Source organism: Drosophila erecta, unplaced genomic scaffold (assembly GCF_003286155.1).
Source record: "Drosophila erecta strain 14021-0224.00,06,07 unplaced genomic scaffold, DereRS2 tig00000092-arrow-pilon, whole genome shotgun sequence".
Taxonomy (NCBI): Eukaryota; Metazoa; Arthropoda; class Insecta; order Diptera; family Drosophilidae; genus Drosophila; species Drosophila erecta.
In genome coordinates this window covers 16387036-16414956 of record NW_020825207.1, presented here as the reverse complement: position 1 = coordinate 16414956, position 27921 = coordinate 16387036, and the positions used below count along the sequence as shown (strand labels likewise).

At 40.6% G+C, this 27921-nt stretch overlaps 2 protein-coding genes across 2 annotated transcripts in view; both read left to right on the top strand.

The window, feature by feature from the left end:
- Positions 1 to 8812, top strand: part of LOC6549280 (putative neural-cadherin 2) — a 34626-nt gene extending 25814 nt beyond the window's left edge. The window contains exons 10-13 of the mRNA XM_026980350.1: positions 1419 to 1660; positions 6386 to 6607; positions 6686 to 6859; positions 7258 to 8812. Coding sequence (XP_026836151.1) covers positions 1419 to 1660; positions 6386 to 6607; positions 6686 to 6859; positions 7258 to 7625 — 1006 coding nt within the window. The 3' untranslated portion in view covers positions 7626 to 8812. The remainder of the gene's footprint in view (positions 1 to 1418; positions 1661 to 6385; positions 6608 to 6685; positions 6860 to 7257) is intronic.
- An 11866-nt stretch (positions 8813 to 20678) lies between these two features.
- Positions 20679 to 27921, top strand: part of LOC6549281 (neural-cadherin) — a 120713-nt gene continuing 113470 nt past the window's right edge. Inside the window, exons 1-2 of the mRNA XM_026980343.1 lie at positions 20679 to 20853; positions 21397 to 21767. The gene's annotated coding sequence lies outside the window, so the exon portion shown is untranslated. The remainder of the gene's footprint in view (positions 20854 to 21396; positions 21768 to 27921) is intronic.

The window sequence follows — 27921 nt, the reverse complement described above, 5'->3', positions numbered from 1 at the left end:
AAAATTCCTTTCGTCGTGTTCATCGAACTCGGTTCGACTATATTGCTCGAAAAAATGTGTATTTTCCGAGTGTTTACACATGGAAATTTTCACATTTTTCCGGCTGGGTATGGCTGGAAATCTGGGGCACGACTCGTGATCCTGCAGCTTCTGCTCCACAACACCTCATCGATGATGGGATGGGGTCGCAGTACAGGTGAAGGCGGAGGCGGAGGTGGATGTGAATGTGGCGATGAAAGTGGCAGTTCCCTCGCCGAGAGCAGAGCACATTTTCCACATCATTAGTTTTGCGGAGTGACTCCATTTGAGAGCCGACGACAGCGGCGAGGACACTCAATCTGGCACTGCATCATGTCCTGGTCGCTCCACCGCCATTCGGGGGATTCGGGGATTCGGGGGTTCGGGGGAGGAGACTAAGCACCCCAGCTGTGAGCTTCTCGCTCCATTTGCTTTCGGGAACAGGAGCATCTGGGCCTGCTGCTTTTTAACACGTGTTCGCCAGGACGACGGAAGGTCCTTGTGGTCCTCTCCCTTTGATTTTTTGGGAGAAATGGAGAAATTTAAATAGTGTCACACGCTTCGTCTTCAGGTGGCGACGTGTCATAAATTATGCTTACTTTAGCCTCAATTTCGCTGCCAGTTGTGGGCAGCAGTTGTGGGCAGCAGTTCACGCAGTGCTCTGCTGGAATTTGTGTCACTCACTCAGGACACTAAGTTGTCGGACAAGGAGCTGTCCTCAATGGGAATGCGGAATGACTTCAATTTAAATGTGCAAAGTGTGTGCGCGCTTTAAGCTTTAATTTCCCCATCGCTGGGCTGTCCAGGGATTCCAGTCCAACCAAAACTTCACGCCCTTAATGCGCTTTGCAAAATATTTGAGAGGGCCCCAGCTCATGGGGGAAATTATTCTATCCCTCGGTTGCACAACTTTGTGCGAAAATAAAAAGTTTTATTTCGGGGGAAATGCGCCGAACAAAGCGCACTTTACAATGTTCCGCTTGTGATTTTGGGAGCCAGCACTAAATTTTTTTGTTTTAAAATGACGCTTTTGTTTCGAAATGCAAAATTACCGACTCGGAATATACATGTGTGTTCCAGCTCTTAGTATTATTAGTTGTCAATGTCTTAAATTTTTATGTTTCCATTTATTTAGGCTCGTATTTAACACCTACCTTAATTGCTAATATTGTTTCATAAATAAATATAGTAGGTATATGTATATAATATATGAAATATAGCAGATTTTGTGTTGCCAAATATTATTTGAGTTTCCCCCGAGTGTCGGAGAAAAGGAACATAGAAGTCCGGCGACATTTCCCTCCCATTCCCGTGCTTAGTCATTTAGTTACTTAGAGGAGGAAGTCCTGGTGGCTCTGAATTGGTAATAACTCCCGCGTCCGCCTAATTTCTCGTTTCAGCTGCAGCGAGGGGCGCATCATGTCCTCGGACACCAAGGGATGCGTGGACCGCAACGAGTGCCTGGACCTGCCCTGCCTGAACGGAGCCACCTGCATCAATCTGGAGCCCCGGCTGCGGTATCGATGCATCTGCCCGGAGGGCTACTGGGGCGAAAACTGCGAGCTGGTGCAGGAGGGACAGCGGCTGAAGCTGAGCATGGGCGCCCTGGGCGCCATATTCGTTTGCCTGATTATCATACTGAGTAAGTAGAGTGGGGGTGACCGCAAGTGAAGACTGAGTGGGATCTGCCGCCCAGAAGCCCCTCCCCCGAGTCGCTAAGCGGCTCGCCTTATTTTCCCATTCATGTGTGACAATTAAGCAGCTTAAGCTGCAACATTTTTGCCCCGCCCAAAAACACACACTTCTGCCCTGCTAATGCAATTTGCTGGGGGAAACCCGCCTTCGCCGAAAAAAAGAACCCAGAACCAAAAAATACAACGACACTGACATCTGTTTGGACAGTCGCGGCCGTGTGGGGCTAAAAAAATAAAAAAGGTAAGGGTTAACATGGGAGGCAGCCATGCATTTTCAACAACATAAAGTGGCAACAAATCTTGTATTCGCTGCTTTATTTTTGCAACACTTTTTTGTGCCCAGACAGGGGCAATTTGTTAGTTTAGCTGCGGAAAGAGGAGCATGAAAATATTTGCATAGTGGCTAATTAAGCTTGGCAAAAAGTGCAGGAAAGTTTCGTGTTGCCTGCAGAGCTTGTACCAATTTTCTGGGCAATTTCAAAGACGTAAACAAAAAGCCTTTCATCACATGTACTCTAACAAAAAACAGCAATTGGTGACCAAGACAGGGAAGATAACAATTTAAAACCATATATTTAATCAGATATTTATTTGAACCTAAGCGTAAAGTAAAACTAACATTTTTAGCTGGCCAAGCCAATTAGGACAATTTATTGCTTGAAAAAATCGCAGAAAATAGAATAAAGTTTCGCAAAACTCGGGCCACTTAATGGATTTGGCGAACGAGTGTTAAGTGGCTTTGGCCATTCGGTTATTTTTCCCACTCCGCATTGGCCAGGCCAATGCAAATGCGTTTTCTCGCACGCGCACGCAATGCACGACAATCTATTTTCGTTTCGCCAGCTCGTCTGGGATTTGAAGGGATTTTCAATTAGCGCCACACTTTGGGCCCTGTTTCGGGTGGCTTTTATCCAAGCACACACACACACATATATATTTCTGGCTCTTTCGCCGTAGGCCAGTTACTTTGGGCCACATTTAAAAGTGACGCTGATTTATCCCGCCGTTTGGGCCAACTTTAATGAGTACTTGCGCCAAAGCTGCAGCTGGGCACAATACAGGCAGGAAGAAAGGCCAGGACTGAGCTAATTAGTCGCTGCTAAGGCAGATAATTACACAGTTGGCTGCGGGCGGGAAAACAAAGGCCTAAAGTGGCCATAAAACCGCTAAACCGCAAAATAGGCGCAATAAATAAACGGCGAGTCCTTCCAACTGCGCGTCCTTTCAATTTTTTATGATGTGAAAATATCTGAGAGCCGAAGACATCAAATCTGACAGCCGCAGTCCTGTCCTCCCCAGTTTGTGTTGATTCGCCGTAAAGTGGCGTAAAGTTCCGGAGTTGCCGAGTTGCCGAGTTCCGGAGTGGCGGAGTGCGGAGCTGGTGGCAAAACAAACTAAATAATTATTCAGCATTATTTACAGTCGACGCTTTTTCATGTCCTGTCCGTGCGCAGCAGCTCAGGATGCTCCAGTGTAATCTGTGAATCGCTGAACTGTATTTTAGCATAAGGTTTCAAGTGGCCGAGTGGAGCAAGCACCAGCTTGGGGAGCTACCAGCTTGATGAGCTGACCTGGTCAGCAGGTTCAGGCCAGGCAGCAACAAGATATTACCCGGTCCTTGGTCCTTTTACAGTTAAGTGCAAACAAAGGCCGTTAAAGAGCTCTCGGTCCTTCCAGGCTTTTGTTCATCTTACAGGATATTTTTGGCTTTGTTTCTGCTAGTTTTTATGTAGGTTAGACGATGCTGCTCCCTTCTTCCTTCTCCTCCGGCTGTTGTGCAGCAGTTTTTGGGGCTCCTGCTCTGGTTCTTGTTTTATTTTTCTTGTCGGAGGTAATGTTGATTAAAGGTTGATGAATGAACAGTTGGCCCTGGCCTGCTTAGCAAAACACTGGGCCATCTATCCCAAGCTGCAATCTTTAAAATGGGGCTTCATGAGGTATTTTTGGTGAAATTTGAAGCAGCAGATCGGCCAGCTTTGTAATTAAGTTAACTGCTTTGCCGCCCAGTTGGATTTTTCAGCACGTTTGAACGGGAAACTAAATTCATAACTCTCCCTGGTCGAAAAATATTTATTAGGCACGTTCTAGCGTTGGACTGCCAGTTTAATTGTGTTAATAATGGAATTAAGTTCTAAAAACAGGTGGATATTACTCTTTTTCCCCTTGCTCAACCGCAAATTTCCACGTCGGCCAAAACAATTAAAAACAGTGCTGGCTCATGATCAAACTTTATGAAATTTTCTTTGATTTGCGAGAGTTTCGAAAACAGATTTGCAGTGCTTCGCTTTTGGACGAATTATCGAAGATTTCCGTTGGATCTTTCTGGCTGGGGTGGCACATTAATAGCAAAACTTGTGCGGCAAGATAATTTAGAAAGTTTTGTCGCTCCTTTCTGCGGCCAGAGACAAATTTAATGCACTTCAAGCCATGGCCAAGAACTGGTAGTAAACTATTTTCGGTTCAATTCCGTACTCGGTTGTGGCTTTGGGTTTTGTGTCCTGCTGCTGTTGCAACTTTATGCTGTAATTGTTGCATTAAACTTTCCAGCTCCCAAAGACACAGGACGACTTGAATCGGGTGGTATGGCAGTGGGTGTTCCGATGGATGGATAACATAGTGGTCCCCACTTTGACAGTCATTTGCAGCTAAGCGGATTACAAGTCGGCCAAAAACATTCGCATTGCAAATGCACATTTCGAGTGACTCCGAGTCGTTGTGGCATGGAAACTTGTTAGGTTCGGTGTCCTTTCTGCGTTTGCCTTTATACTTTAGTTTGCTTAAGTAGCATAAAGTTATTAATAAGTTCCTCCACTCAGCCACTGCAACATATTCTCGGAAACTCCCAAGCACTCGCCTTCTGTTTGTCGGGTTTTCTCGGAAAACACAAAAACAAGAAAGGACTCTAGTTTCGGCAAGCCGCAGCTCAAATTCCCTTTAGGAAATAATCGAATAAGCATAGATAGCATTTAATCTATGAGATTCGTTTTCGGGCAGACGGACAAACGATAAGGCGATAAGATTTTACACATACGTAAATGAAAGCGAATGCGTTGCAAACTGATGGCGGTAGTCGAAATGCCCTTTGAAAGGGCATAAGAGGACCGCAAAAAGAGAAGCCCACTCGTAGACTTGCATTTTATCATTTGCGCTTCAGTTGACAGCAATATTAACTGGGCTCCGGCACTGTGGGGTTAAGCAAACAGATAAGTAAAAATAATTAAAACTCTGGCACGACTTCTCCAAAATGACATGCCAGCCAAGAATGTTTCCTTGGGATGGCCCAACCCCGTTTTTTGGTCTTTAATGCCCCAGCATTTCTTCTGGGCTAAGCGGATTCATTAGTTGCAATAACTGCCAGCTGACTTTCGCAGAGACAGGCACAAAGTTCATTTATAAGGACCGAGCATGAAGCATTTCTCTACTGGCGAGTTGATTTCCTGTAATTGATGGCACTGAACGCGGTCCTGTGATCACTATCTTCTCAAATTTCTAATGCTTTATTTGCTGGCGCCACGCCCTTATTAAACCAATTTAAATTTCAATAAAACATTTGCAGAGGGCATATTGATTTCGGCCATTAAATTGATGTGCGACAATACAAGGTATAAATATAAATAATCGAAAAATAAATTGTACCTTGGTTGGCTTTAAACAGAAAGAGCTTTAGTAAGGTATATACCAATTTTTGCCAATATACAATTTCGCTTTGTCATCACAAAATTATTTGAAAATAGACATTTATATTTTAATTAATTTGCAATCATAAGTGTTCTCATTTGGTAACACAGTTCAATTGCTTTGACATCACAAAATTATTTGAAAACAATAGACATTTATATTTTAATTAATGTTAAACATAAAGGGTTCTCATTTGGTAACACAGTTCTTTTTTAATATTTCCTTACTGTAAAGTTATATTAGCCTCGGCTAGCCGAAATTATTTTTCTCTCGTTTTACACTCTTTTTAAAATAAATTTTAATATAAAGTTTGGGAAGGTTACAAAGCATTCCAACCTTTCATATTCAAAAAGTTTCAGTGTGCTTTTTATATTTTTATATATACTTGGCTGAAGTGTGGGACGCGAAAGCAAAAAACGACAACAATTTTTCCTACATTTAATTACCTTCATTAAATGAAAATGAAGCTGTTGTTGTGGAACTGACATTTAACAGACACCCAACAGACTTTCATTCCTGCTTCAAGTTATTGTTGCACACTTTCAGTTTATTTTTCTATTGCGCAAAAAAGAAAAGCAGGGGGAGAGGGGGATTTTAATAAAAGAAAAAAGGGAAAACAGGGGAAAACAGGAATAGAAGAATAGAGAATAGAGTTCAAAAATGTTTAGTTTAGATGAGGCAGATTAAAAAAAAACATGGGAAAGAGAATAAATACCTCAAATGATAATATAACTGCGCAGCTCAAAGTGGAATTATATTTTATATTATAACCCATTTTTCTGCAGGCTTAAAATCACTAATTAGAGTAAAGGCTACTAGCTAACTGGTCTAACTCATAAATTCCAATTATCTCTTAAATTGAAGGTACATGACAACTGCAGCCATTGAGTAGTAATACTTTTCTAGTGTTTAGCCAGCGAAAATGTGATGTTTCGCACTGGGAATCAGGAGTCAGGAAGCAGGCAATTAACCCGTGTTTTCCACTTGCCTTTCAGTCCTCGCACTGATCTTCGTGCTCTATAGCCGCAAACGCAAGACGACCAAGAAGAAGAAGCGCTCAGGACCCGAGAAGGATGTCCGCGAGACGGTAATCAGCTACGAGGACGAGGGCGGCGGCGAGGACGACATGACGGCCTTCGACATCACGCCACTGCAAATACCAATCAGCGCCCAGGGAGAACCGCCGGACATCGCCGCCTGCAAGATGCCCATAATCTGTGAGTAAACGCAGTCCCTCCGAATCCCCAATCCCGAGTGGGACATGGCCAAGTAATTGGGCGGTTGTTTGCACTTAGACCCCGTGATGACGCTGCTGCCACCTGGCCAGGAGCTGAACGTGGCCTATCTGATGGAGGAGCGGAAGCAGCGCATCGACAAGGACAACAACGCGCCGCCCTTCGACGACCTGCGGAACTTCACCTTCGAGGGCAGCGGCAGCATCGCCGAGTCGCTGAGTTCGCTGGCCTCCGGTAAGGACCTTCTATGTTTTCTGCCCTCTAAGCAAGTCCTAGCTGAAACTCAAGAGCCTCAAGTTCAGGGAACTTCATTACTTCGATTGCGAGCACACTTAAGATTAATTTCTTAAGGAGCCAATGAATAAGTGTGTTTTCCAATAGCATGCTGTGCTTATAATATGAAGCGTTTTTTCTTGAATGCCTTAAAACTCCCTTGGCTTGAAAGTTAAATTGAAATTGCCACTTGACTGCCGTCTCCCCTTTAAAATCTACTTAAAATCACCCTGAGCACAAACTAGATTCGGAGTTCAATCAAATGTCGTAATTTTACGGCCATTTCCGACACATCCCTTGCCCGCCCCACTTTCCGCAGCAACCGCTTAAACTCACTGCTCTCCCCCGTGCATTTCCAGGCACCGATGATGAGAATCAAGACTTTAACTATCTACAGAACTGGGGTCCACGTTTCAATGCCCTGGCCGCCATGTACGTGCACGATAAGGCGAAAGCCCACCAGTTGGCGTCGGATGGCGGAGGAGGATCTGGAGATGGACCTGGACCTGGACCTGGACCTGGACCTGGAGCCTCATCATCATCACCATCACCATCACCGCTGGGAGGCGGTGGCGCAGGAGGCGGAGGAGGCGGCTCTGGAGTTGGGACGCCAGGCAATGTGCTCGCAGTGGTGGCAACGGGAAGTGGAGCAGGTCCTGGAGGCGGCGGCGGCGGCGGTAGCAGTGGGCTGGTGCCACTGCCCGATGTCGACAAAGTTGTATTATAAAATAAATAGTTAAGTTGTAGTTAAATGATGTTTCAGCTGTAAGCACGATGATGGGGAAATCCTCAAGACGAAGCAGGTGTTTTGTGTGTTCGTGTGTCTGGTTAGGTTAATTGTATGTACATGTGGCTAACTGTGGAATTTACGACTAACTTAAGGTTTTAGGTGTTTCTCACGGATGCGAGGAGTCACTTCCCTTACTATTTGCTCAAACGCCTCGATTGAGGCCTTCTGTTATCTATTCACCAATTTATCAGGAAAATAATCCGCGCTGTTAAATTTCACTATTGGGAAATGTGTGAGTCTGTTGAAACTGATTTAAAGAACTATCGAGTTATGTATTGTTTATTCAGCGAGTTTTTAAAACTTTAAGACTACGCTTAATCCACTGGAAAGCTTATAGCTTTCCCTGGCCTTTCAAAGCACATCTTCTGGACGATATTCAACTGAACCAACTGAGAAATCGAATTAAATTACACGAGTACACTAAGCATACTACAATGAAAAAGAGTTTATGAAACTTGCTATACGTTAGTTAAAGACCATGTACTATAAATACGCCGTTAACTCTGTAGCACGTAAGTTGAACCAAACTAAGCCGGAATTCGGCCAACTGAAAATGTTGAGCGTTGCAACATTTGTGTGCCGCCGACTGGGGAACGTGTCCGATGGCCACCGAGCCAGGTGGCAGCTGAAAAGCAGCGGTGAAAGCTGCCACCGAACCCACGCAGCCACAAAAGTTTGCAGAGCGAGGTGGAAATTTAATAAAAGTACGAAATCATAACTAACTTTGGTGAAAATTGAAGGTAAATGGGGAAGCTCTACTGTAACATAATTTTGTACATATTCAATTCTGTAATCTTACGACTAAATTAACGGCTACTATAGCATAGAACGAAAACAAAACCACTAATAGACTAATTAACAACAATTAAACCTACATTTAATTAACGACAAGCCGGAGACGAAGACGAAGACGGTCCCAAATACGAGTGTTGATCAAACCAATTTCATATTTCTGCATTTACTAGCAACTACACAACCGTACAGAAAATGAAAGTATTAAGCATAACATTGTAATATGTATTAAAGTATGAGTCATAAACGAAGCAAATGGTTAATTACATTTACGTTAGTTAATGGACAATTTGTTAGTAGCTAGCGTCTAAGCATAATTTTTTAAAAATCAATAAAGCCCCATAAAAATACGTGTATCGCGTTCCACACTGACTAATTTCCATGCCAATACCGCCTGCAATTCTAGTATCTGGACTGGATATCTGGATGCCAGCCAACCCGGCAATCCGCTTGTTGACACTGCCTAATGATGCCTGGTGCCTCCACTTCCGGCCCAGACACTGCGGCATTTGGCGTCCTGGCGTCCTGGTGTCCTGGTGTCCTAAACGCGCCGTTAAGTCCCGGCAAAGGTGTCCAAATGGAAGCCGCAGAAAGGAAGCCACTTTGGGCGCCTCCTCCGAAAAGCAGAGTTCAACGGAGCGTTTGACAGGGCAACATGCACTGCCTCTTACAGAAAGCCAGAAGCTCTCAGCCAACTGGATGAACCGCCGGCTTTGGGGGCAATCTCCTCTAGGCCGTAAAAAATGTTGAGCAGTGACCTTTGAAATTTTCGGTTCAGGTTGCCTGCCCGCTTTTTTGTGGATTTACCAGGGGAAAACACTTCATGGTGCATAATAAATGAGACGGCTGAGCTATCGATATGAAATATGGTCACCAGCCGTCAAATATCCTTACGCCGCAAGGATATCTTTGGCTTTCTTTATGGCTGGATAAATTGATGGCTTATATTGACAGAGTTAAAAATCGCCCTAGTAAGTTAAAAATCGTGTTTCACTCACTGCAGTGATTGCTTGAATGGCATTCAGTAAGGCGATCACTCTGGCTAAACCCAATGTAGCCCAAGCACTTTTAATGGACACAAAATATGCAGTGCTGTCCCAGCGATTAAGCAAGTATCTCACTTCTCCCACGCGCCTTGTATTCCAAATGCAAATGCGCCAACAATCAGTCAATAGTTCAAGTGCAGGGATGCGAGCTGCCTGGAAACGAGCTAATTAGATGCATTAACACCAAGGTCTTCCCGAGCGGAATTCGCAGCCCAAGGCATCAGGAGTAGTAGAACACAGATGCGCAAACAGGACTTGTGGATGTAAACACAAGTTACCGGCTAATTTGGTAAAGTTTAAATCTCATTTCCTGCTCTTGTTCAAGAAACAATGGGAAAAAGGGGAAGTCTGGCTATCCAGTTTCAGCTTCGAAGGAACAAGAGCGAAATATAATATCTGGCGATGTTTTAATTGCCCATTAGATAAGTAACTAATTATCATACACAATCGATTACTAGGATTCCATGAGGAGCGGTGTTTAGTGTGTTCAATTAGTTGCACTGCACTGTAATAAAGGAACGATTCGATTTGGGTGTTTGAAAGCAAATATTTTTCCTGTTATGGAAAAATAAGTAGCACTGAAGCGGCTTACCAACTTTGGACTTTAGCAGAAGGCCTGGATTTTATGCAAATATTGGGAATTTGAAGCGGAAGGGAAACCCGACTGCATTATTTGTATCCAAAATGAATGCTAATTACATTGATTTTCGCCTGATTTGCCGCATGAACTTGCATATTCCTCCCGAACAGAATAAATTATTAATAAACATCATGCAATTTGCTTAATTATTTTTGGCCCCAATTTGTTCGCGTCTGAAAACATTTGTGGATTACCTTTCAGCCCGCAAACTGCCGAATGCCTCCCTTTCCATTGGCATCCTCCTCGTGGAGCATTTGAAAATGCTCGTTCCAATAGAAATTCGCTGGCCATTACTTAACGAAAATAGCCGGGAACATTAGCCCGGATGTTGTTATTATTTTTAATTGAATATTGGTTGGCGGGAGGGCTGTGAGCTTTGGACTTTGAGCGAATGCATTAAAGGCATTTACCTCGTCATTTGGCCAGCAATAATGGCCGACGAAAATGCGCAGCGCGGGTGTTGAAACTCGGAATAAATAAGCGGATTATTATGAGGCTCAATTACATGTAAAAACATTTGTTGAAACGGAAGTAGGCAGCACATAAATCAATTCATTAATATAAAGGCTTAATAGTTATTTAATTCGGGGGGTTTTTGCTTTTTGGCGATGTTTAAAAGGGATATTCTGTTTGTCATTTTCTGGTAAAAGTAGTTGCTTGAAAAAAATCTAGTTTGCAATTTTATGATTGCAAAAGTAATTGAATATGCTCCGCACTTTACTGACATAAAATATTTAATGGAATAAAATATTTTTCTATCCTCACGGCAATTAGCTTTTGACAGTAATCAATTTGGTGGCGCCATCTGTTGATGGATATTTGAGCAGCAAGCCGTGCCCGACAGATGGCGCCAGCAGTTGAATCGCTTCGCCGCCACCTATGTGTCGCATAGTTAAGCAAGCAACCGTTTCGGATTCCGGCCATCTGGCAACATTGTCACTAACTGCCGAATGAGATTTTCTAAAAAGATTAAATCCAATAATTTGCTGAAAAATGTTGGGTCTAGCAGCGCAATTATTATATATTTCTGATTAGTTGGTTTTCAACCACTTTCGAATTTGATATGTTTCTGTTAAGGTTGAATGATCAATGATTTGAGATAGTTGTACTCCGGGGTATTTAAAAAAAAATAGATTGAAAATTTACGATTTTTTAAAGCCAGCGCTCTTAAACTTCCAAATAACGCCAACAACATGCCATTTCTCCTCGCAGCAACAAATTACATTAATATTGACACCGCGGCAACGAAGCTAATCAAGCCAGTTCATTGAAGACAACAATTGTTAGAGGGGCAGAGCCGAGAAAGAGGCCAGAAAAAAGCGATTCTCACGCCGAAATAGGCCGCAAATAAATAAAAAACTAAAGCTGCTTCCTCATCGAGTAGTTAGCTCCCCGCGGAGTTGCGCTTCGGACTTCACTTGCTGCTAATGCGAAACAAACGAAGCGCAGAAATTCGAGGGGGGCTGCCATGAACCACACGTCGAGTGTAGCAATCAATCACCCAATTAATAATTCAAGGTGGAGGAGAAGTACCTGGCAGAGCTGTCAAAACTACCAGAAAGCTGGAAAACGTCGAAACAAATGCGTTTAATCAGTGGGAAATTAAATTTAATTAGCGTGGCCCAGAGCGAACAGTTAAGAAGAAGGCCAACGGCGGTGTGTTGCCGGTTTTATTTATTTCTAGTTACATAAATCAATTTAAATCACTAAATTGTCGCCGCGGCGTTGACAGGCAGAAGCTTTGAAAAGAAACAACAAGCTGAAAAACTGTGAAATGTTAATTATTCATATGGCACACGCTTTATATAAATATCATCTTTCCATTAAATATAATTTTAGTATAGTGAGCTAAAAAAGCCATAGCTAGACATTGATGCTCAAAAGCCTCTTTTATTTAGGCTTAATGTGTATATTGCTGTAATTATAAACGCCAACTATAAATTAAATCAAGAGAGCGCTATACTTTATTTGCTCGACTATCAGATACCCGTTAGTCAGCGGTTGCAATTCGAAGGAGAAAATCGAAAATGTCGATGGAAATTGGCAAGAAAAGTGTTAAAGTCTTAGTAGTCTTAAGTTAAAGTCCAGAATTTATACTAAGTTTATGGATACCGGCTCCTAATCTATCTTTTCTAAATGCTTAAGTGTTACTCAGTGTCACAAGAACTATTTACGCAATTGTTTAATTTCTTTAATCTGCATTGTAGGTACTAACATCGGATCAGGCAATTGCCGGTCATAAAAATGTAACGAATTGAAGGCAGCAATTACAGATGTATCTCTAAATGGTCGGCTATCCCATAGCTTTTTGAAAATGTTATCTCTCTCCATTTTCAGCACCTTTGTAGGTCAATTATGTATATCATGTCGGCACGGTTTAACCACTATATCAATCAATAACCACTAACATTTTGAAGCTAACTTTCTTCGTAATAATAATAAAATAATAAAAAATATAATCTTCAAGCATATGTCAGTTACACAGACTTTGGTCAAGCACTTGACTCTGTTAATCATTCACTTTTGGTAAGGAAACTTTATTTTTTAGGTTCCCGGTTGATCTTTTAAACTGGATTTTAGGTTATTTGAATGACAGGACGTCCTTAAAAATTCTCTTTCTGGTGTTCTCCAAGTCACATCCGGCATTCCATAAGGGCGTTTTTAACCTACTTATTAAAGACCTTCCCTTAGTAATTAAACATTCGCGTGTACTTATGTACGCACACGATGTTAAATTATGCCTGTATTATAAGACATTTCTTGCCATTCGGACTAATAATGTCGTGATAACGTACTAAACTTAAATGGCTCCAAGTGTAAGGTTATGACCTTTTGTGGTGTCAACCCAATAAACGCGACTTACACTATAAGTGGGTGTTCTTTGGACAGAAAACCGCGAGTTGGTGATCTAAGTGTTCTTCAGCACCCTAAACTACAGTTTTCAGATCATATTTCTTCTATTGCCAGTAAGGCCAGGTGATTGGTTTTCTAAAAAGGTGGTCCAAGGAATTTGATGATCCTTACATGACAAAAACCTTATTCATTTCGCGAGTCCGTCGGATTCTTGAGTATGGATAACCTGTTTGGAGTCCACAATAAGGAGTTCACTGGGAAAGCATAGAATCGGTTCAAAAAACTTCTTAGTGCTTGTGTTATGAAGCCTAAATTGGGTTGCAAACCTTTTATTACCTCATAATTGAAGTACGTAATTAACCTTATCTAGTCAACTGCAGAACGATGCTTGGATCAGTCTTTATTTGTAATCTTATTTGGTAGTTGATAGCCCCGATTTGGTAGTCGACTAAACTTCTCTGCTCCAAACAGATTCACTAGAAATTACGTACCTCTAATTTTAAATCATTGTAGATCAAACTATGACCACTACAGAGTATTATATTCTGATTATCATGTTATTTCTAGTTACCAAAAAATGTTTTTATATTTTGTATACTTGTTAAATGATTTACAAACCAAACATTCTACAAATAACTATGCGTTGATGTTACAAGAACTGCATTCAAATGGGCTGGAAATAAATATTATTTTAATTGTGGATATAAATCACCATACAATCCATTAAACCCCTCATCGCCAAACTCAAACTGTCGAGTGTTGAAACTCGTTTTTAATGACATCTGAAAAATGGCGATAATTTCGTGTCAAAGAGAAGTGGCTGCAAGTTGGCATATGCCCCGATACATATTTAATTAATGATGTTTTTAATCAACGCACAATTTGTTAATAATTAAAATAGACATCTCTAACAGCCCGCTTTAAGCTTATTTTAATATGCGTTAACCGATTTTTTCCGCTCCCAGCTGCTCTGTGGCTAAAAATCAATAATGAGCCGCCAACTGGAGGCTGAGTTGGTTTAGAATGAAAAAGGTGTTTCAGTTTTATGCTTTTCGTTGATGGCTTGCCGTTGACCTTTGCCAAATGACCGGCGGTTGTCGTTTGCTCTCGATGCTGTTTTGGGGAAAAACTCCCAAAGTGGTTTCACATTTCAATAGTTTTTAAAACGGCTTAAAAATGAAAAGAAGGTCATATCTTCAGTATGTCTGGCTCCTTTTTTATAATAAAATCATATAGTTAAAGTGTTAAATATAAACACAAATATATATTATAATCATGATGGGATTTTATGACCTAAGACTTAACTTTGTGCCCTATCTAGTCAGTCTCTATATGTTTCCAGTATCGGTAAATATTTTTGGGAAACTTCAAATGAAATATGAAATGGATAGTTGCAAATATTTTCACCTAGTTGGGAAAACTTTGGTCCAATCAAGGCCAGTCAGTCGACTTCCTTGCACATTCCATCCATTTGTCTAGCACAAATGGGAAAAGCCATGAAACTCTGGTCCCCCCTGCATTTTCCCCCTTCCCCGCCTAAATACCCTTTTAATTTTAGTTGTTGCTGTTGGCCAGATGCTCCTGCGTTTGAACAAACTTTTGGAACTGACACTTTTATCGGACTCGTGGCCAAAATGCAGGCGAAAGCATTTCAGTTTTTCTGCTGCCATATTTTCTTGCCCGTTTTGTCAAAAACTTTTGTGTTTGGAAGAGGACGCGTCAGTTTTAATGAATGACGAGCGGAGGGCCACTGAAAAAAATTCCACAGTTCTTAGTTCACAGTTCAAGCACGAATTTAAAGTATACCTTTTTGGGTAGCTGACGCTAAAAGATTGTTTCGATCCAGCTGACCGCATTAAGAAACTATTTTAATTACGACTTGGATTTTCTCCCAGTGTAAAGCCCGGAGACGGGCCAACTGACTGACTGCCACGAATCCCGCGACCGAACCGCATTGGATCCCCTGCTTTTCGGGCCTGAAGCGGAACTGTCCGCAACACACCTTACGCACGTCTTTCCAACTAATTTCTCCGCGCTCCTCAACTTTCTCGGCGGGTTTAGACCAACTTTTCGGCCCTGCCAGAAGTTTATTAACCGAACTCCTCCCCTCGCTTCGATTCTCCCCATAACCGCGATTCTAAACGGCTCTCACACAAATTCCGGTGTGGTCATGGGGCCACTGGTGGAGCAGTCCTATAGAGGGTCTCCAACTTGGCGACTTGGCAACTTGGGAGCACTTTGAAAAGCGTGGCATTGTTGCTGCTGTTGTGCTTGTTGTTGCTGCTTTTTATGGTCCTTTCCGCAGTATTGTTGTTGTTCTTCGCTGGGTTTCTTGTCACAAATCGGTTGATTTGCTAATGCTGCCTCCGAAGCTGTGGGAAAATCCCGCGTTTGCAGACTCTGTAAACTGGCGGTGAAAGATGGCCAACGGAAAAGTGGTATTGCAAAATAACAATGTCGAAGAGCAAAGGTTTCGTTCTAATTTCATATTTGAGTCCAGCTATCCTTAGGTTTACCCACATTTATTTTTTCCAGTGCCTTAATTCATCACTCGCTAAATGAAATTACCTGCAAAGTGCGTTTATCACGTGCTGTGTTTTTTGGCGCCACCTCCTCATTTCTTTAAGCTGGTTTTAAAACAGGTCTGTAAACAGGGTTAAGTGCACATCCTCATTTTAAAGTCAATATCTTTTGATTGTTTCAATGAAAAACGTGCAGTGCTTAAAAAATTAATTACGAACGGCGCGGAGTTTCGCAAAGATTAAAAATTAAGCTCTGCTTTTAATTCCACAAACATAATGAGATTAGGTCCTAAGTTAGTGTGGAATGCTGGTATGGAGCTCATATTTTGTGTATTTTCTTGTTACATTTTCAAATCCATCTTAAACTTTCAGCGAACAATAGGCGAATATTGCATTGATTAATGACCTGGTAGCCAAAAAATACATCTAGCGGACCATTTATCACAGCAAAATGGTAAATAAAATCTTCGCAGTAATTCCAAACCTTTTGCTTCCTTTCAGGGGCTTTGGCCAACATTGGCACATGATTATGTCATAAAGTGGAAAATCAAGTAACCAAGTGATTAAGCCATGAATCAAACTGGGACGTGGAGGTGAGGAGAGGGGAGTGAGTGTATTCAAACAGCATTTGTAACGAAAATCAAATCGAAAATTATTCAATAGGCTTTTGCCAAAGACGTCTCGAGTGGCCGTCGAAATCGGATTGGCTTGGATACGAATTGGATTGGATTGCCTTCGATTGGGTTTTTCTCCTATTTTTTTAGGCGGACTCCGTTTGCTCCACAAATGCATTTTAGATGTTTGCCCACTGGGACGACTGGGATTTACATAAATAAGTGCGCACCAAAAGCGGGATAAGAAATCGTTGATTTTCCCCTCTCGACACATTCACATATTTATTCAGCATTGAGGTTTCTTTTTGGGCGTTTGATTGCCTTTTTTGGGTGCCCATTTAGACAAACCGCAACGAATTTTCTCACTTTTATCGCATTTTAATTAAAAGCTGCCGAAGGTTTGATTTCAACCAAAGCAAAACTGGATTGAAAGAAAAATGTATATATTTTAACGGAACCAAAGAATTCGGAAAAAGTCGAATCATATCTGGGATATTTATGAACTCATAAATATGTCTAATTATTTGGATAGAGGCGAAGACTTTGTATATGTTTAATATTAATAGAAAATTAGTCGAAGTAAGAAACGAAACCAGAACGCTGTATTCTGATTAAAAATGCAAAACTTTTTGGATACATATGACTTATTCAAATATAATGCAAAATAATATCTAGGAGTGCAAACTTAAGCTTCAGCATTTTTTAGTCTTTTATTAAGCCGCTAAAAGCTTCATTTTAGTTACTGAGAAGGAACCGCTTTCCTTTCACAAAATGTACCTATACTCATAACTTGTATTTATTTCATCGAATCAATGGTTCAACACTTCAAGACCATTTTCAGATGCAAATAATACGTTAACACCTCGAAAAATAGACATTCAAGAAGTGCCCCTCGAATTTGGGCCATAAGCCCCTCAACTTAGCCGACTTAAGCATCCGGTGGCAGCTTGTTAGCCCGTTCTTAATCATTGCCCACTGGCCCGGGCCAGTTGACCATTTAGCTCTCAACGACTTCCGTTACGCTTGAAAGGAATTCTTATTTATTTGTTTTCATTCCCCCTCCGTTGCCAACATTTTATTTTACCATTTTTGCGCTCGCTTTGTCAGCGATTTCAAAGAGATGATTATCTAAGAGCTTTCTGCCAGTCGGCGGCTTTGTCTCGTCGACTACAGACGAGTATACATATATATACATATATATCTCTGGATCCCGACTTTTGTTGTTGCCCGACATCAATATCTCAGCGCCGATCGCCTTTCATATTTGTCACACATTTTCGAACTGGAAAACTGGTTCCCTCATGCATGACATTCGTTGTCTGTGGGTCACTTCTTTTTCCACTAAAGCATTTTAGAGCACTTGCCGATGGGCTGTCTCTTTCCTTTGTCATCTGCCCTCTCTGTCATCTTCACTTGCACATTTCGAAGTGACAGCTTTTTGCCCAAGCACTTTTTAATAGCCGTTTTCGCCCCATCATGTGGCTAATGGCCAACAGCTGACCGCATAATAGCGCGAATGCTTCAAGGTTGCTTACGATAAGATAACGGTAGCAGGTCCGGTCTTATGATTTCAGCGTGAGAACAGACTTCGAGTTGCATATTGATTTGTGGGATCTGCAGATCATTCGGAACCATTCTGAGCTCGCTTCCAAGGTAATTATCCAAAAATTGCGCACATAATTTACCCATTACGAAGTCATCCACGATTATTCATCTAGAATTTGGCTAGGTGAATTTAGCATACCCAAGGGTATTTTTCAATAATCATTTAAACTTTTTGGACACACTTGAGTAGCCGTCACTAGAATCAGCTCTTTGGAGACCAAAGCTTATGAGATCTCCACGTTCATACGGACAGACAGACGGACGGACAGTGATTCTAATCAAGTACTTACATATGTGTATATTATTATGTTGAAAAGTATGTAATAGGTAAAAGCAAAGACACTAGAATAATAAGATGCGTAACGGCCATACATTGGTTTTGCACTATGCAGCCACTTTTTTGGTGGCGGCAGTAATTGCTCTCTTCCCGCTCGCATAAAATTGAGAGCATACAAAACTAAAAATAGAATTCACTTGCTTGTGTGAGTAAAAACAGTAAACGAAAAAGTTGTGCTAGAAGACGATTATCGGTCCGAAATCAATTTTGATCTAAGACACGAATTTGATTAATGTTTTGGTCAATTTCGTTGTAATATGAGCTAAATATTATTTAAAAATTGATGCTGTGACTATTATTTTTTTAAGAAGTTGTTTTAATATTCTTTAGTTAAAATCGCCGCTCGAATTAGCTACCGTTTACATATAAATATTTTTATTATTAATTATCTGTAATATATGTATTTTTTGGTACCCAGGGAACACCACGGGGAGGACATTACAATTGTAAGGGTGTCGTATATTTATATGACCTTCGAGTCGACTTGAAATAATAAATGTTAAACATTAAAATATTTCCAGGTTCCCCAACTAAGCTCGTTTTCTAACTATTGTTTTTCGATATAATTTGCTCCTTTTTTTATTACATTTTATTACATTTTTGTACTTTATATATATTTATATATATTATATTTATATATATTTTTTATATTTTTATTTATTTTATTATTTATATTTTTAGTCGTCACTAATTTTTTCATATTTGAGATAGAATGCTGAGTTTTGCTTCCTTTTTTTGTTTATCAGCTGTCAGTCCACTTGCAATGCTTAAAAAATTAAACTTTTATAATTTTGTTTAAAATTATCATTACTTGAGTAATGTAAATCATTACACTCATTATTTGAGTGAAAACATAATGAGAAATCGCTACTTTCATTTGTGCACTTAATGCATTGCTCTACAATAAATTGTTTTATACACCGTTGTTTTTTATTATTTTTAAAAATATTTTCAAAAACTTCAATGTGTATTTTGCAGATATTAAAAAAAAAGATCAGATGGCGCCTTTAGTTTTCAAAAGTCCGATTCTATCGAGTAGTTTTTTCTGATAAGCTCAGATGGAACTGTTAAATGCTTAAATTGCGAGGTTTTTAAAAATATCAAATTACAATATAACAAAAACATTCAACAAAATAATATTTGCCTTTCAAATACTGAAAACTGGTCATTTACATAATTTTTGCATTTTTTTTTAATTGTATACTAATTTGTATTGCCAGAGTACAAATAATATAGATTTTTGTTTAGGAAACATATTTTCTTGTAGCCCTATAACTCCCAACTTGTTCTAGTGAAGACTGTAAGGCATGCCTTCTAATTTAGAGTCACAAAATATTTCAAGGAATCTGTCTTACCGGTCGAGCAGTGAGTGTAGTGTAGTGTATGTGCCGTTGTATGTATGTGTGTATGTGTGTATGTATGTATGTATGCATGTATGTATGTATGTATGTATATATGTATGTAGTGTATGTGTTACTTGCGCAAAGTAGTGAAAATTGTGTTAATTAAAGCCTGAAGAATGTTTAACTTACTGTCGGAACACTAAGTTATTGCCGCTTTTGATATTTGTTCAGGAAAAATTTCGTCTTGTAGCCCTATAATTCCCAACTAGTTCTAGCGCGGGCGGTAAGGCATGTCTGCTAATTTCGAGTCGAAAGTAGTCCAAGTAATCCTCTTGTCGGTCGAGCAGCGAGTGTATGTGTATGTGTAGTGTATGTATGTATGTATGTATGTAGTGTATGTATGTAGTGTATGTATGTATGTATGTATGTATGTATGTATGTATGTATGTATGTATGTATGTATGTATGTATGTATGTATGTATGTATGTATGTATGTATGTATGTATGTATGTATGTATGTATGTATGTATGTATGTATGTATGTATGTATGTATGTATGTATGTATGTATGTATGTACGTACGTACGTATGTATGTATGTATGTATGTATGTATGTATGTATGTATGTATGTATGTATGTATGTATGTATGTATATATGTATGTATGTGTGTATGTATGTATGTATGTATGTATGTATGTATGTATGTATGTGTATGTGTATGTACATATGTATGTAGTGTATGTGTTACTTGCGCAAAGTAGTAAAAATTGTCTTAAATAAAGCCTGAAGAATGTTAAAAGAATGGTAAAAGGATCACTAGCCTAGTCGATCTATCCATGTCTACTCTGCCCACCTAAAATATAAAAGCTGGAACAAACCATTTATTATTTGTCGCCCACTATAACGTTTGTTACTTCATTTTTATTTTACTGTCATTTCTTGCAAATTTCTGTGTTCATTTTCAAATATCTCCTCAGCACTTCCGTTAGCTGAGCAACGAGTATTTCTTTTTTCTGGTGTACGAGTATATGCAAAAGCCGGCTGTTCATTCAAAACATAAACAAAAGCGTTCATTCTACCGGCAACGGATGAACTCGCTCCCGTCAGCACTCTCTTTCCTCGTCTATTTCTCTCACGCGCTGGAGCACAAAACGAGAATAACAACTAGCCGCTCTTCCGCGGCAGAGGATACGAGCAACAACAACTGCGGATCAGCATCGCCGATGATCGTGAGTACTTTTCTTGGTCGCTTTTCAGTTAGATTTGAACACGCGAGCGGGAAGCTTCGTCATCGGCAAAGGCGAACAAGGCGGTCGGATAAGCTGCTTTTATTGGCGGGAGAGCGCGTGAAAAGTGCACGCTGTTTTAAAAAAAGAAGAGTGTGGTGACGAAGGAGTTAAACAGAAGAAGGTGCGGAAAATTGGTGAACGGTTCCGGGTGTAAACAAAACATGGGCATAAATTTGGGTCCAGAGAGAAAAGTAAAACCTGAAAAGGCTTTCACATAGCTTCATGTGTAACTTGCAAGTATTTAAATTTTATAAAGCCATTTACAAATTATTTGCTTAGGTGTACAAAGAGTTGAAGAACCATTTGAATAAGTATTAGCGTAATTTGTCATTTAAAAAACTCGAACATCCAGATGTTATGAACCGTACAAATCTTGAAACATTTTTCTTTTTAATAATGACATTATAATAATTAATAATAATAATATAATAATGGTATTAATAATAATTAATAATTATACTACATATTTAATATAATAAATATCGTAAGCATTATTCCCGGTGTGTGCGCCTTTTGCTTACATTAAAGTTCCCCCATGTTTCGATGCCTTTAATTCTATTTTTGGAGCCCAGTGCGTTTTCCTTTTCATTTTGGAGCCCCAACCCCGAAACCGTACATTTGCATCTTTTCCTGGCATTTCCGTTGCGCGTGCAAAAATCGACAGAGGAAAACAAGAAGTGCAGTGATGTGAGAAAATAGAGAAGGGAAAATATTGTATATTTTTAAATATTCGCCCTCAAGGCAATACAAGCAACCGAAAATAATAAGAACTGAAAAATAGGAAAAATAAGAACCAGCCCTTTGGAGATTGGCCCCCTGCAAAAGTGCGTTGCATGTGTTTCTAATAATGAAGTGTTTATTTTGGGCGCCCGCAAGTGAAATGCATTTGAATGCCGCAGAGCAGCGACTCGAAATCAAGAGATAAATAAAATTCGGAAATTCGAAAGTGCTTGTATACTTCGTTGTGCTTTTTTTTTACCCGTCCTCCTTTTTTGTAAAGGCTCTGTAATTTGGATTGGATTATTTCCCTTGGCGGTAAGCATTCTATCTGATATCTCCAATACCGGCAAACAAATTGTGATTTATGCATTTATTGTGAAATATTTTCGCCGCTTGTGCAATCTACTCGGTGCCTCGTCGGCGTAAAAGTATCTTTTTTTAATGGCTACGATCTCCCAGTTTTCGTCTTCTTTTTCTGTACTTTCAGAGATTTTATCTTCTTTGATGTAATTTCAGTAATTTGGTTTAATGTTTTAACAGTTCGTTTCAAGTCAAATGGCTGCAGGCTACTCTTCGAAATACTTTTACTATATTTATTGTGAGGTTTCCAGATTGAATGCAGATGTGATAGATTTATTTCAATACCATAAAATGAAAATAATTTATAAAGGTCTTATTTTGTGCTTTGAAATTGAAGCTACGTAAATCTGCCCCATATTTATTTTTTCATTTGTGTTATATTTAAACAATTTTATTTATGTGCTAAAGCGTTTGTTTTTGGCAATCAGCATTCCTGTCACATTTGGGTATTCATCACCTTAAATCAAATCTTTAAGTCACACACATCTACAATTGCTCAAAAAGAAACTTTATCCGTGGAACAAAATCTGCTACTTGATGCAGATTTTTCTCTGGCTGTCGCTGGAATGTCAACCTCTGGCCACGCTCAACCAGAGACAATAACAAACAACGCCTTGGAGCCAACTTTTAAACAAGGCCCACAAATCATATTACCCATCAGCGCCAGCAGCATAACAGTAAAACTAGGCTCTGCCACGCCCCCACTCCCCACGCCCCACGCCCACGCCCACCGCCTTGGAGAAGGGTAAAGTGCATGGGGACAAGCCGAAGCCCCGGCAACTATTTTGCACACATAAATCTGACTTATGGCACCCACTTGCACACACACTCAGTGCGTGGGAGGCAGCTCGAAAGGGGCGTGGCAAGGGCCCTTAGCTACACTAGAAAAAATGTAAACTACTTTCCAAATAAGGTGCTAAATGCACGTCAAATATAGGGCTCATTGTGATGAATGCTGGAAAATCAAGTTATCTAAAGCACAATTCCTTAAAAGTTTTTTTGGTACATATTAAAATATATTTTTTTTTTGTATATTATCATTTTGGAACACAATTTTATTACAAAATTAAATTTTGTATACTTTTTAAAAATCACAATTTTTTCGAAATATGCTGGTGCTTGAACATTCACAGATTAAAAATGGGTATAAGCTTGCATGGCTATAGTTTGTGTCCCAACTGGAGTTGTTCCCAGTTTTTGTCAGTGCATATTCCACGCCATTCCGAGTGCCGCCTTGTTGATGATGTGTCTCTGTTAACAGACCGCGAGCGCTTTTGAAAATGAAAAATGCTGATAACTGCAACAAATCACCGACTCAATCCGACTCTCGGCGCAAATTGCAAGAATGTGAGCTCGTTCATAAAAACATCACTTATGAGGGGGAGTCCACTGGGCTAAGAGCACCTTTTGTCTAAGCCCTGGCCCAAAAAGTGGCGCCTAATGATGAATGCAATTGCCGCAATTTGCGTTTGCTATTATGACCAGCAAAAACAGGAAAAGGTTTCCCATCGCAAATTAGGTAGATGGGCGAAAAACGGGGAGGAGATCTGGAGTAGCTGTAACTCGTAAAATGAAAAGCGTTTTTCGGTGTTTGCATTTGCCAGCTTAAAGCTGAGGAGGTAATCGAGGAATTTAACCTTTTGCCAAGGCAAAAGTCGTGTTTGTTGTTGGAATTGTAGTTTCGCGGCTTTAAAATGGGTAAAAAGAAGCAAGTGATTATCATCTTTTAGTGAATCGCAATAGAGGAAAGAAACTATTCTGAAATTCATTTTTAAGTTCATTTTAAAACTGGTGCAATATTCATGTGCCTCTTACCTGTACTTGAATGAAAGACGTATTGACATAACAAAGGACTATCAACTATCAGAATTTCCGTAATTAACGAGTGTAATGAGTGAAAGCATTCGTTTCCTACTTGTTTTACTCCGATACGAAGTTGCATAATTCTGGCTTAAGCCATCCCTTCACGTGACTTTTTTCTTTTGAATGCGAATGGCATTATTTAATGGCAAGGGCATTCCAGATTCGAGCACACACGTTGCTGTGTTTTGGATTACTGTCTCTGGAATTGACAGACAAAAAATACGGGGCGAATGGCTGACCGAAATGGAATGATATAAGAAATAAAGCTGGATAGCGGAAGACGATGATGAGGATGCGCGCGAAAAACGTGACGAGCGATTTGTGGGTTGAATTTTATACAACCTTTTTCGTAGAAAGCAACACCAACAAATGGCAGTGGGAAATATGCCTTCGATGAAATACGGCTGGCATAAGTTTTTAAGTCTTTTCAATACGGAATGCAATCCGAACGTCAAGTAAGTGAGGGTGAAGTGGGTGAAAATGGGGTAGAACAGACTACAGATAGTTTAACAATATTGACAGTTGGAAATTTCGGACATTAATGGTTGTGCTAACTTCTTCCGCAAGGATCCAGTTGACTTCATTCCGAAATGGAACTGAAAAGCCTTTTCAGATTTCATATATATTTCACTTCAGATACAGTATCTGTACAAGCACACTATGTTGCAACCCACAATCGGATGATTCTCAGTGCCCCATCTTCTTATTTTCCAGTCCCTCTTTCGCTGTCTTCAGTGCCTGGCATTTGCTAAATTTTTATTTGTTCCCACAGTTTGTCGTTTGGCATAAATACATCGTTAGCGGCAGTTCCAGCTTTGGCCTCAGCTTCAACTTCATCTTGAGCTAGCTCTCCAGCTTCACCTCGAGATCTTTGTGGAAGTAGAGGAGGCAAGCTGGCAGGAAGCTGCAGACAAAAAGCCGCATAGACCGAGACAAAAACTCAAAAACTCCGGGCTTAGTCGCAGTCTTAGACGCTGTCTTAGTCGTAATAGTAGTTATTGCCTTACATGCACGTTTAATGTTCTTTGGAGGCGGTGCGACAGCTAAACTAAAACAAATCCGAGTCCTCGGAGCAGCAGAGGCAGGTGGAAAGCATAGGCGAACAGCTTGATACCCTTTCCGTGAAGGTGCATAAATTCAGACGATAAACTTAAGCTGAATGGTTTTAACTACTTGGAAGTTCATGGGAATGCATAATAATACTTTTGCTTACTGATTATAAAGTGAGTTACTGCAGGAGCCGTCTCCTACAGAAAAATTAGTCATCTTCATTTTTTAAAGGACTTTTTTAGTAGTTTTAAAATAATAAAAGATCAATTTGAATTTAAAATTTAGCGCAAGCTGAAATTATTCAATTATTCAGAACTTGTAAAGTTAAATAGAGGCAAAAAAGTGAGTGTGGCGTTTTGAAAGGTCGCCCATTTTACAGGGTATACTAAACGAAAACCCCTATGTGTCGTGCCCCTGGAACCCCGCTTTCTTCGCCCCCGCTGGAGTCCACTGCCCTGAACCTTGGGCACCTCGACTTCATCCCACTGGAATGGCAAGTGAAGTGTCTGTGAAATGGTGCACAAGTGAAAACAACAAATGGGTCGCCTTGTCGGAGCATCTCCGATGTGGCTTCCAACTCGGGCTCACGTTTTTGTTTTTTAGTTCGCCGTCGATTAGCTGGCAGTTCATGTCAATGTCTGCCCCCCGTACAGTCTTACCCCCCTACGGCGGCCATGTAAACTTTTTCTGCACAATTGCTCATCACGTTGAGCTGCCGCAGCTTGAGTTCTCCCCTCGATCTTCGCGAATGAGGAATTGTCGCCGATTGTCACTTGTCCCGCAGTTTTTTTGCATTTGCTCTACTTATAAATCAACTGAATTCATAATTTTTGCAGGCGTCTTTCGCGGACTTTAATTAAGTTCAGCCAAAGGGGTTGGTTCCCCATCTTAGCCCTCGGCCACTCGAAAGAGGATGTGGCTGTTTATTTATTCGAAACTTTTTTTAGCAAGGCTTGAAATGTGTTTTCGAGTTCATTAAGCGTACTCTGGTGCAAAGAACGACGGCGAAAATCATCTGGGAATGTTGCAGCGAAGGTTGGGAAACAACTTAAAACACGAAATGATGTTTACAAAATAGGTCGAGTAAGAAATAAACATCAGCTTCTGATATAAATATTAAATAAATACGAGTCAAATTCATTCAACCCCATCCCAGTTCACAATCACAGCTGAACTTTACCTAGCAGCTAAACAATTATTGGCTTTGCCGCAAATAATTGTGTGTAAGCCAATACTTAATTACCCATTCAAAATCAGAGACTGGCACTCTGCCATTCAATTCGCCCAATAATTTGTACAATTATTCGGAAATCTCTCGTAGAATATTGCAATAATCCCAAAAGCCGAGATCTATTCAAACCCGCACCTCCTTGGGCATTCTCTCACAATCGAAGATGCCAAAGTCAATGCCAGAGCTAATTCGCCACGACTTATGAATAGCTGGTGAGGATGGGGATGGGGATGGGGATCTTGGGAGGAACTCGGTGGCGGCAACACAAACTGATTTGGCTACCACTTAATGTCCCCTTATCGAGGCGAATAGTCCCCCCGAGGTGCTGCACGTTCGCTCGACTCCTCCACCCCCACCTCCATCTCCATGGGCCAATAAACATATTAAAGACGTGCCACAAAGGCAATTACTTAGGCCGAAAGGTAGGAGGAAGGCATGGATGCGCAGCGGATATATGCAAATGGACTGGCACATATGAGCAGACCCGGCTAGTTTGTCAACCAATTTGAGAGGCCCGGCTCGTGAGAATCTTTGCTCTTTTTTTTTCCTTTATGGCCAATGGTATGGGGAAAAAGGCCTAGTCACGCTCGAGTTTTGGCCCGAAGAGCCGAGTTGTGGCAAGTTATCTGTGCCCAAAAGAGACACAGACCGGTAAAGAATGCCTTTTGCCAGACTCTGAAACCGAGAGCACAGAATCGCCAATCCGGAGGGGGCGTGCAAATAAATCTTGGGGCAATTACCAGCCCGAGACGCCCAAAACGGGCCAAGGCTAAACGGGTTCACAAGTGTTTGGCCAGAATGCTGTGTGTGACCTTTTATGGCTGGACTGGAATCGAAGTTGCAGCTGAAGCTGTGGGTACTTGTTACCTCTCCATTGGAAAGAAGATCTCTACGCCGCACTGCCTTCGACTTAGACAATTTTTAAATTGTCTTCTCTTGTCTGCCCGACTGCGTTTGGATTTATGGTCAAAAGATCTCAGACATGTTTGTGCCAGGAGAGCACTTTAAAATCGCTAAACAGTTTCCTGGTAAGCACCAGCAAAATTTACACTAGTAAAAGACTAGTAATGACTAGTAAAATAAATAGTAGTAAAGTGGACAAATGCGGACTTTAGGGACATTTTTGTTTAATTTATAGCGTGGAGCTTTTAAATATTTCCAAAAATTATAGAAATTACGTAAGTTTATTTATGCCGATAGCTGTATTAAGTGCACGCATTTTTAAAGTACTATAATTATTTATGAAGTCACTAAAAACCCTTATTAATGGATAATATTTATACAATACTAGCCTAAAGGCATGATTCGAATTTTATAATTTTCCTCCCTGTGCAGCCAAGTATTCCGTCTGATTGAAGGCACGCCAAACTATGCGGCACAGATGCTCTATGGCCAAGAGGAGCTGCTCGATCTATGAGATCGAACGATCCTACGTTCCGATTCGATCCCATGGTCCTGGCCATTTATTTATTTATCCGAGCCTCTTTTCATGTCGTCAACTTGCAGTGACTTCGTTTGGCATACATAATAACACGGGGAACCGCAGCAACCACTTGGAGCACCCAATCGAGCATACATTGGGGCCAACACAGATCACTGACTGATCATCAATTCGCTGATTCTGCTTGGCTAAATGCTTAATGTCATTGCTGTGTTGTTGCTGGTTGTTTGTAGCTTGTTTGTTTGTTTGCCCGAGCCGAGCCGAGCTTTATTTGTTTGGCATGTTTTATCTGCACCTTTCATGTTCGCATGTAATTTACTTTTGACTCGCCAAGATCATCAGTCTTTGGTCGACGAGATTTTCAACTGTTCAACTGCTTTCTTGCTCAGTCTTTCCGCGCGTTTTTCAGTTAATTAGCTTTTGACTTGTCGCTGATTTGATTTGGCTTTGATTTGCGTTGGCAGCTTGACTCTGACTGATCTTCTTCACTTCACGGCGTCAATTGTTCATGTGAAAAGCACGAA